Source organism: Perca flavescens, chromosome 10, assembly GCF_004354835.1.
Source record: "Perca flavescens isolate YP-PL-M2 chromosome 10, PFLA_1.0, whole genome shotgun sequence".
NCBI classification, from domain to species: domain Eukaryota; kingdom Metazoa; phylum Chordata; class Actinopteri; order Perciformes; family Percidae; genus Perca; species Perca flavescens.
Window position 1 is genome coordinate 9,864,363 of NC_041340.1, and position 10,954 is coordinate 9,875,316.

Sequence of the window (10,954 nt, forward strand, 5' to 3'; positions counted from 1 at the left end):
TGACTAAAGTAGCCCACAGAATTATTTCACAATTGCGTGGTTGTTTATACAAGTGTTCCTTACTTGTCTGTTTAATTTTTTATACTGGTAAAAAATGAATTAGTTGGAATCTCTCTGTAAATTTCTGTATTAATGTTACATCCTGAGGGGCAGTAAACAGCCACCACTGTCTTTGTGCTGCTGCTGCTGTCAAAGTAGTGTGCGTGTGTGTGTGTGTGTGTTTGTGTGTGTGTTTGTGTGTGTGTGTGTGTGTGTGTGTGTGTGTGTGTGTGTGTGTGTGTGTGTGTGTGTGTGTGTGTGTGTGTGTGTGTCGTCTCGTTATCATGGTAACGTTAATGTAAACAAAGGAAGTCCAGTGCGTCAAATTGCGGCTCATCGCTAACCCATATGGCTAGCTAATTAATTAGCTAGGGTTTAGCATGATTTCGTGGATTGACTTGTTATAGCCTATATAACAGTAAAACACTAATTTTTTCTCGATTTCATCAGGCTCAGAGCAGCATGTCTTATGCACAGTCTCCCAAAAAGACGGGACTACCAAGAGAAGTCGTGAAATGGCTGCTAAGCCTCGACTTGTCATTTTATCCGAAGAATGTTCGCAGGTAAAGAATTAACACACATTACACATCTATCCGTATTTTACTTGAAAAATAGTTAAGTTAATGCTAGCTATATCACTCTAGCTCCAAAGTCATTATTGAGTTTGACTCTGCCATGCTGTAACGCTAATGTAAACTTCATTTAACCTTAAAAAAATTACCATAAAACATTAAAGCTAGTAGAACAATATATAACAGACTTAACGCTATAATGAAATACTGTAACGTTGGATAAAATATGGAAGACAGATCTGAGATAAAACGTCAGTGCTTTTTCAAAAGCTGCCAAGACAGCAAATTGTTCAAAGTGAATTTTAATGGTTGAGTCAATGTGCTCAGTCTGTTGTCGCTTTTATTTCCAGAGAACTTTCCAATGGTTATCTTGTGGCAGAGATATTGTCTCGTTATTACCCCCAAGACTTTCCAGTGCATTCATATGACAAAGGAATATCACTTTCTGCCAAACAGAGGAACTGGAGCCGGATAGAGAGGGTAAGAGGAGGAGGAACTCAGAAAATATAAGGAGCAGGGAAGAAATGTATCTTTGTTCAGTTGGCATTTGGTTCAAATGTGGTTTAATTTTTGACTGAAACAGATTGACTACTGAATTAGCATTAAAAAAAAAAGAAATCAGAATTTTGTGAAATAGCTTGACTTACCAGCACACAACAGCACAACTCCTTAAATATCAAATCATATAAAATAATCTATACTGAAAACGTTTTGAGTCACATAATTACTAAAAGTTTCCCCCAGTCTTTACAGAAGCAGAATTTGCACTTGATGAAAGAGGTCATTGATGGATCCATCCACTGTAAACCAAGAGCAGCTGAACTGTTGGTGCAGGAGGTTTATACTATTTTAACTAACAGGAGGTAAGTGTTGCTCGGGAGCAGGGCAGGAAAATGAACACTGTTTGTGAGATTCAGATTCAAAAATTAATTAGCTCATTTCTTGCCTTAACCAGATACAGTAGATAAGAATTTTGGAGGGTTAGAAAAACTATTTTTTTTTCTATTTTGTTTTGCATACTTATTACCTTAGAAATGTATCCGTAAGGCAGTTAAGCTTATGTGTTTTCAGCTTACCAGTTTCCTAGCAACTGTGTTTTGTTTTGATACATTACTGTGAATTGACAATTACAGAATTATTTAGCTCAGAGATCTTCAACAGTCGGTCCGGGACCCCTAGGGCCTCTAGGTAAGGTAGTCATCAACAGATAAAGCTACTGTTAACATGATGTATACAAATATAGATATGTCAATAATTATTATTTTAACACCTTAGTATTGTATGCACCATAAAAAGGCATATCTAAAGGCTCTAGGCCACCCCCACACATTATTGTAGGCCCAGTTTAATATGCAACTTAATTTTATACATTATATATATAGTAAGGGGTCCCTGCTCCATCTCTTTTTCAGCTAAGGGGTCCTTGGCTTAAAAACATTAAAGACCCCTGGTTTAGCCCTGGTTTAGCTTGTACACCTCTCCGAAATGTGTTAGATTAAACTACATGTAAAACTGAACAATATAAGTATAACCTTCCTGTAACACTATCACAGGGTTGATTGTTACATTCTCAGATTTCATTTAATACTGATGCTGCTGGAAAGATCAAGGGCATTGCTCTTACAGCTTTCACACATCACTGCTTAATATTTCAAATTAATACGAAACGATGCTGATGCTGTACAACTAAAGCTGGGTCATGAAGATATTGTAATAATATGTGGGCAATGAAAAAAACAAAAAAAAAACATCAACACCCCACTAAGTGCACTTGAACACAACTGAAGAGGAAACCTGGTATGCAGCTCATGTGTACAGTGAAAAATATAAATATAACAACAGAATCCTGTAAGTATTCTGATCTTTTTAAGTCTACCTTCTCAGTATCAGAGATGTTCAGGGCCCAGAGTCAGACTTCACTGACCAGGAGTACCAGGAGCTTCTACCCACACTGGCCCGCTCCACGGCCTCCAGGGCCATCAAGAACAACCTGAGGATAACGGAGATCATGGCTGAGCCCGATATCAGCACAAACCAGAGGAAGGCAGAAGTCATCCTAAGCAGGCACCTGGACCACAAGGCCGCAGAGAGGGTTTCTAACCCTGGTGAGTCCCTCAGGGGTGATGTCGGGCTTTCTGTACGGGCAAATATAGGATGCCATTATAACTTTTTACATCTGTAACTTTTTTTTTTCTCCTTTTGGACAATTTCTTTGGTTTGGTGACAGGACGATATAAAGTGAAGCCTAAGCTGGGTCGGCCGGCAGCCAAAAATCTTGTGACATCCAGCCGCGGTGATGACACTATATCAAGTAAGTCTTACTCTCTCTCTCTCTCAACAATAATCTGCATAGACCATTGATTCTGCAAATGTGCTCAAATGCATCATTTAGGTGTAGTGGAGAATGTTTTTTTTTGGCAAATCGTTTTGTTTCGAGAAACAGTAACGTCTAACCTATTTTCCAATTTCTGCTATTTTAGAGTTCTGCTCCTCGTCGACATGGAGCGGTGCTGCTGTTTCCTTTAAGGAAATAAAGGTGCACCAGCCTGCCAGGCGCTCCCTGGTTAACTATTAAAGGAACTGGATGGAGATCTGTGCTATAATTGTATTGTGTGTTTTCCCTAGGTTTATGGAAAGATTAGGTGGGAGGGGGGGGAGTCTTAAACAATGAAAAAAGGAGATAATAAATACAACAACTAAAAAAAGCTTAAAGACAAAACTTGCTAAAGACGTCCTCTGGGGAACAACTACAATCATTAGATCTGAGAAAAAACATTAAGTTAGTTTTGATGCTCACATTGATTTGGTTTGTGTGTGTGTGTGTGTGTGTGTGTGTGTGTGTGTGTGTCACTTGATGTATTGATATGTTTTTCACAATTAGGCTATTCAAACCATTTATTGGAGTATACTTTGTTTTGGAAGACAGAGGATGTCACTGTTTGTTATGGCTTATGTAATGTTCTAGTGCCTCTTTCATCATTTTTAGGACATGTCTGTTTGGACCAGTAGATGGCAGCAACAAGTCACGAGTAGAGCTCTTTCAGACTCAAACCCACTGCTATACCGTATGTGTACCATTGACAAAAAGAAGAAATAAATGCAGCAAAAACCGAATGGCCTTGCTGTTCATATGTTTGTGTTGTTCACTGTGCTATTCCAGAGTTCCTACGCCCTTTACTGAAAATGCATCTTCCCTTCTTTACCGTCACTGTGGCAACAGACATTTTTCTCAATCTGCATTCTAAGAAATTGTGATCAGCCACTTGTGCTTCACATTATTACATTCACCACTTTAGGTAACCTATAACTGATTCCTGAATTGGCTTGCTAGAGTTGAGTAACGAGTACCAGTGACATGTAGACATGAAAGCTTATTTCTCATTTAATCATTATGTTATTAGTCATCATGTTCCAAATTGTATAGCTCTTGGTTGAATATATTTCAGCACTTGTATGGACTGGTGTCTACATTTAAGGTATATTTAATTATGCTGTTGATAACTAAAGGCTACATATGTTTTTCTATGGATATGTCAATAAAACTTTCATCCATAATAACACATTAAATGTGCTGACACTTTCTGTGCAATCTAGAGCTGCAGAAGAAGCTAATTGTGGTTAAAAATGCCATATCTATAATAATGATTGTCTTAAAAACTTGAATTTGAAAAAATGAGATGATGGGAAGATGTATTAGATTACTCATGGTTTGCATACTGGAACAAAAGAATAGTTGTTCTTATTCCCTATTTCATTTATAAGACATCTTGAGGGCCCAATGCGTCTGTTTTAAGTTTTCCCCCCTTTAGTTATAAAATAACCCAGTGCTATATTTTAGCCTCTTTAACTACTGTCCAATTTTAACATGGATTCTTGGTTTGTTAGATTACTTGACAGGCAGATAAGCCTCAGCGTTAATAGCACCATATGTTGTACCCCCTTTAGCGGATCACCTCAGGGCTGTGGCACGTCACCTTAGCTGTGCCCACTGTACGGGAATGACTGAAGAAGTTTCCGTCCTGACAGGCGCATTTTCATGTTTTTAATTATTTAGTCATCGTGAGCCAATTACAGGAGAGTAATTTTGCTCGTGGTCTGCTGGTTGATGATTTTTTTAAGGGGTGCGACAACAGCTTGTGTGCAAGATGCATTTCTTTAAAGACAATCAAGGTTGACTTTTGGGTTTAAGCTCAAATTTAAATGATATGGTTTTATACTTATTTTGTTCCCTCAAAAGGGGTAAACAAAGATCAGCTGTATCTAATTTACTATAAAACAATTGCAGAACTTTTGAGGGTGGCAGTAGCACAGTCAGTAGGGGGTTGGGTTGGGTTGGGTTGCTGGTTCAAGTCCCCATATGGACCAAAGTATGGTGGTGGACTGGTAGCTGGAGAGGTGCCAGTCCACCTCCTGGGCACTGCCAAAGTGCTCTTGAGCAAGGCACCAAACCCCCCAACTGCTTGGGGTGCCTTTCCATGGGCAGCTCCCTCACTGACATCTTTCCACTAGTGCATTTATAGGTACTGAGCATGTGTGTGTAATTCAGGCCTGTGTGTAATAACAACAGAGTGAAAACATTGTAATTTCCCTTTGTGGGATTAATAAAGTATAAATTATTAAATTATTATTCCTGACTTGGGGTCCTTACTCAGCTGGAACTGTAGTCAACCGGCATCAACAGACTTGTCTAATGGTGGAATATTAAACCCTGCGTAAATATCTTTAATTAATTATGTATAAACCAAATGTACAGTTTGCGCTACAGACTGCCAGGGAAACAATTTGCTCTAACCTAAATTAACAACACGCAAGTATTTAACTGAATAGTGCTATAGACTTTACTGACCTTTCCTTTTAGGGTTATAGTTTCTAACCACTTTAATCCATGCTGAATTTCTGAAAAACCACAAGTATACATCCATTATTATCTTGCAAAACAAATTATATCATCTTCTACATTGTGTCCTTATTTTTGCATACTTAGTGGGTGACATTATTTAATTTGTTTCTGGTGCCAAGCCACTTGGATTCACTTTGAGATTGAGATCACTCTGTTGGCCCCACAGTTCCAAGCACTCATGGATGCTCAGTGTACAGTACAATTGAGCTGTGAAGCTAGTGAAAAACGGATGACAGGATGATAAGTGTTTCTGGCTGACTGCCTGGCTTCTCATGTGGTCTGAGAGCCTGGATTTTCAAAAGAGAGATAGGACAATGCTGTAATGATATGATCTCCACAGCCTCAAAAGACTATTAGCTACAGATGACCGTGAGATTTATTGCTGCCATAGCGATACGCAAAACCAAACAATTACAAACATTCACAGATATGCTGAACTGTAAACACAATGTTAAAATGTGACACTTTTTCAAAAGAAATAAATGTATCAACTGTTGTATGAGAGTAAGAGTGGATATCTGACATTTGAACAAATCCACCAGCCTATAATATATCTCATGGTCTCTTTGAAAGCAGCCCATCCTTTTTCCATGGTAGTCAATGGCTGGTAAAGCCTCTTTCCCCGCCTTCCTCAGTGGAGCTGTAAAACCTGACCTCCTTAATCTTTCAGTGTCTTTGGATTTCCCTCAGCTTGACTGGGCGTGAACACACATCAGCACTTAAGACGAAGAGCGCTGTCGCCTGTTGATTTCTGCAGGCGCTGGGAGATGAGCATCGGAATTTTGATTTTCAGTGTTGAGCCTTACATTCGGCTGCATTGGTTTGTACTGAAAATCCAGATTGTGATCTCAGCAGCAAGTGATAACATATAAATGCAAAATAACAAATGCGTTGTATACTGCAGACTAACCAGAGTGCTGTGACATTCTTTTTTAATAATGCACAATAAATTACTGTAAATACTAAGAATGGTAAGTCGGATGGGCTGCTTTACATAAAAAAAAGCACTGGCCAGGGTTACAGGGTGATGTTTATATGTATTCAATATCTACACGCCTCTTTTGTTGAACAATATCTAGGTCCTGGTTGCTATGGTAACTAGCAAGCCCATACTGGAGAGCAACCAGGAGACATTAATAAGCTTACTGCTTCTTTGGCTCCTTCTGTTGGCCATGAGCACAGGCTGTGGCTGTATGATTGTATGCACATGCATGCATAGAAAAAAACAAAACAATATGCAAGCACATTCGTTCAGGATGAAAACATGCACTTCATGTAGAGAACACAGATGAAAATAAGAGATGCCAGGCAACTGATGTTAGAAACTGAGGATGCCTAAAATGCCCTAAGAAAGTGTTTCACCATCTGCTGATTTTTCCTATCGGCATCATGGTGCCCTCAGTGTGAAGGAAGCTCTAGTGGCGAAGACGACGGGACGCAGCAGCGGGAGGGGAGGGGAGGGGTGGGGGGATTCAGCGCCTTGTTGGAAGCACAGACAGGAACACGGCTGGCAAGAGGGGGGAGTATTGTGAATCTATGTAAGCTAAGGATTCCCCTAGAAAAAAAAAGCCCTCCCCCATTCCCCCACAGCAAATCTCTCACCCCTATTAACAAAGCCATGGTAAGCTAGTGTGTGGCCATGTTATCCAGGCCAAGGGTGGGGCACTTTGTGTGTCTGTATGTTGGCTTGCACACAAATGTGTGAACAGTCGTGTGCACGTCAGATTCTAATATCTATACTGTTTGTTCAGAATTTGCTAATTGACTGCTCTTATTTATTAACATATTTTTTATTTAGTTACAATGAATTTAACACGCCGTTGGCCCCTGTTGTTGTTCATTTTCAAAATCCCAGGAGACTTAAGCTTATCACGTGTAAATGAGTATTTTTGTTTATGTGCCACATGCAAACAAAATCACGGAAACAAGTATTAAAACATTATTCATTAGGTTGAACGCAATTCTGCATTCACTGAGAGACGTCATATCATAACTGCTTTTTATAGTTTTTAAAATCAGATGCATTACCAAAGTGTATTTAAGGGCAATACTTATATTAAAAAATGTTTTAGAATTTAGATCAGGAGTGTTTATTCAAGTTTGAAAAACAGTACAAAGACAACAAAGTGGGCTTGTAATTAAGTTTTATTCTTAATTAATGATAACTGGCATGGGGGAAAAAACAACTTCTTCAGTATGCCACATTTCAGCAACCTGACATCAGGTTAATTAGCAGGTAAATAGTGGAGCTTAAATACCTCTGTACAGTGAAAGCAAGAAGACTGCACTTGCTAGAAAACTGCACCGCTTCCCTCAAGAAGAGCAAACCTGTTAGTATTAGACTCAAAAGAACAGGCAATGGCAACAGGAAGGTACATAAAAGTAAAAATACAACATAAGACAAAGGAAAAATGTAGTTTAGGTCAAAAGCAAGAAAATAAAATGACATTGCATACAGTATGTCTTACATACGGCCCAGCATTTACTCTAACACTAACAAGATAAACAAAAACAAAAAAGAAATCTATATGTTTATATTAACATTTTGTATACTGTACTTCTAAGTGTATTTATTACCAAGTGTTTATTTGTGGTTTAAAGCTTTAGTGCATAACTTTTTGCTATTAATAACCATCCGTCACATTCAAGCCGTTGCCAAATGAGTTGCTACAAAGCTAATTAAGACTATCAGCTCCACACAACTCTCTCTGTAGTTCTCAGTATGGCTGTGTTCAGAAGATTGTGTCGTCTGGTGACTTTTGCATGCAGAAACTCAAGTAAAGATAATGACCTCTTCTGAAGAGTCCATCATGTTTTTGTTAATCCTCCGTGTCCTCCTCGGCTACTAGCAACTGCGTGGAGGAGGGATGGGGGTGCATGCGCGATCACGGAAGGCTTTTATCATGTGGACGCGGCAACAGTGTTGTTGTCATTACTTAGAATTCCTCATGGGGGAGACCGAAACTACACACTATAGCTTTAATTTGTTTGTCAGAAGAGAGAATGATATCTGAATTTGTGTGGGACAGATTCATATCACCAAATTTAATTAAAAATGACAGAAAACTGTAAAAAATGACCAAGATACAAGGTAAAATGGGTTGACTGTATGACTGATGCTATCCAACATATTCCCAACAATAATTTATTCTATGCTTTAAGTTCTTCACTAACATAAACAGCAAACAATACATCTTAGCTAACTTTATAGCAAACATTTTGCTTTGATTCCCCCACACTGAAATTGTGAAGGTGATTATCTGAATTGTGATAAAAATACATGTTCAAGCGTCACCTAACTCTTAGAATGTTTTGCTTTCAGTCTCAAATTACACAATAAAAAAAAGAAACTATGGGTTGTCCAAAGAAAACAAGCTTAAAGATGCAAGCGCATTAAGCAGCTTATTTTTGGTCTTAGCTGACCAGAGGTACTTCATCCTGAGCAGTGTGGTACAAGGTGGAAAAGCAACAGAAAGTCTCCTAATGAGCTGGGAGGAGGGTCTAGGCTAGTTTGATAGCATGGCCAGGGTTCAAAATTAACTTTTTCGTCCACCAGCCAAATGGCATGAATGTTCAAATTTCAACAACCACTCAATAGATTGCCATTGTTTTTTTTGGGCTGGTGAGTGAAGCAAAGCTACCAGTCACTTGCATATTTTACCAGCATTTGGCTGGTAGATGGTGCTAATTTTAAACCCTGAGCATTGCTAATACAAAGCTAAGTTGCTAAATTAAAATAATAAAATGTACATAGTGGACACAGGAGGTTAGACCATTTGGTTGGACAATATGCTACACAAGGCTAATGGAATTATGCATTAAGCAATCAAGCATTAATAAAGCATTACATTTTAACATCAATAAATAACTACATTCTTTTTGAAACATTAGCATAATTACCAAAAACAAAGGCCAAAGTCAAGATGATGGTCCAGTTCCTCTAGAAGGCCCATGAATTAAGCTGTTAATAGTTTCTTTAATCAGGGCGAATAAACTGTAGACCAAGGCTGACAAAAAGATAACTACCAATATGTTCCTGCGCCAGTAAAGCAAAAAGCAAAAGATTGCCACCATCCGTTACCTTATTCAACAATTAGCGTCTGATAGGTCAAACCATCACTCTAAAAGCAATCCCCACCGGTTCAAATTGGTCTTTCCATGCACAAATTCATCCCTGTATATTTACAATGTGTTTACTTATATCATTTTTAGACCTCTTAACTGGCCTCCTTCTGCTTACCAGTTCTCTGCTGCAGCGGAGGCTCAATTTCCCCATAGGGATCATTAAAGTTTCATCTAATCCACCTGTCTGATCATCCATTCATATACCCATCTGTCCGTACTTCAAGTCAAGACACTTTCTATTTATACAGCACATTTCATCCCACAGCAGCCTAATGTACCTCAATGATCTTCAAATTATTCCTCTGTGCCTCATAGCTCTCTATCCACACCTCAGTCTGTCAATATATTTGTTGTGTTTGGCCTTGGTGTTTATCAGTGTAAGGTATCAGCAACTCCGTGTGAGCTCACCAAACCAAATTCCTATCGACTATGTTAAAATGGCAATACAGCATTTAATCTTCATTCTCCTGAATCTTATTAGTTATGTATATATTGTATGGAATTATTATTTATGCATTTCAGAAAATGTTTACATTTGTACATTTGTTGTTATGCTGCCACAGTTTGCTACTCAAGACTTTTGCACAACCTTCCTAGACACGTAAATGAAATGTCATAATACATTTGACATGGAAGCCTTCTTGCACAGTGTAGAAAAATGTTCAGGCGTGACCGAATGCATATCTCCCAAACTTTTTGGGAAAAGTAGCAACCGATTGGCTGCCCAAAGAGTTTAATAAAACCATGAGCTGTAAAACCTCAAGCCAGAGTGGACCACATAATCGTTGAGTTTGAATCTTAAAATCACTAAAAGTGGGCAACAACTTGCCTATGCAGTGATTGTCTACATATATAGTATGGATTTACATGATAGGAATCCAATGACACCTCCTTGGTGATCGTATAATTGAATCTGTATGGCTAATAAGATTAGGAGAATCCCATTTCGAAATCAGATGTCTCCCCCTCCCTTATTTAAGGAGAGGTTGAGTTAATGCTGTAGAGTCACTGCCGCCAGGAGGGGGGGGGGGCGGGCTTTACCATTCTGTCTAAGAACCAGGGGTGTTTAGGGTGGGCCGCACAATTAATGATGCCCCTCACCTGTGAACACCCCTGTCTAAACATTACTCACAAAGGTCTAGAGTCGCTGCTCAGTCTCTATTCCAATGGTGCATTCAGTGTTTTAGTTTTACATTTTCCACACCTGCCTCTTCAGCTGCATACCCCTCCCATCACACATGCACTTTCCTGCCTACCACAGAGACCCCCCTCTGCTCCAACCAGCCCTCCCCCTCCTTCTCCACCAGGGACCAAGGAG

At 39.1% G+C, this 10,954-nt stretch overlaps 1 protein-coding gene across 1 annotated transcript; it reads left to right on the forward strand.

Annotated features, from left to right (window-relative positions):
• The first annotated feature begins 244 nt into the window (after positions 1 to 244).
• spata4 (spermatogenesis associated 4) lies at positions 245 to 3,725 on the forward strand. Its single transcript, XM_028589946.1, has 7 exons — positions 245 to 602; positions 962 to 1,091; positions 1,356 to 1,474; positions 2,496 to 2,716; positions 2,839 to 2,922; positions 3,092 to 3,147; positions 3,598 to 3,725. Exons 1-7 carry the CDS (start codon positions 502 to 504, stop codon positions 3,706 to 3,708), a joined length of 822 nt encoding a protein of 273 aa, XP_028445747.1. The 5' UTR covers positions 245 to 501; the 3' UTR covers positions 3,709 to 3,725.
• The last annotated feature ends 7,229 nt before the right edge of the window (positions 3,726 to 10,954 follow it).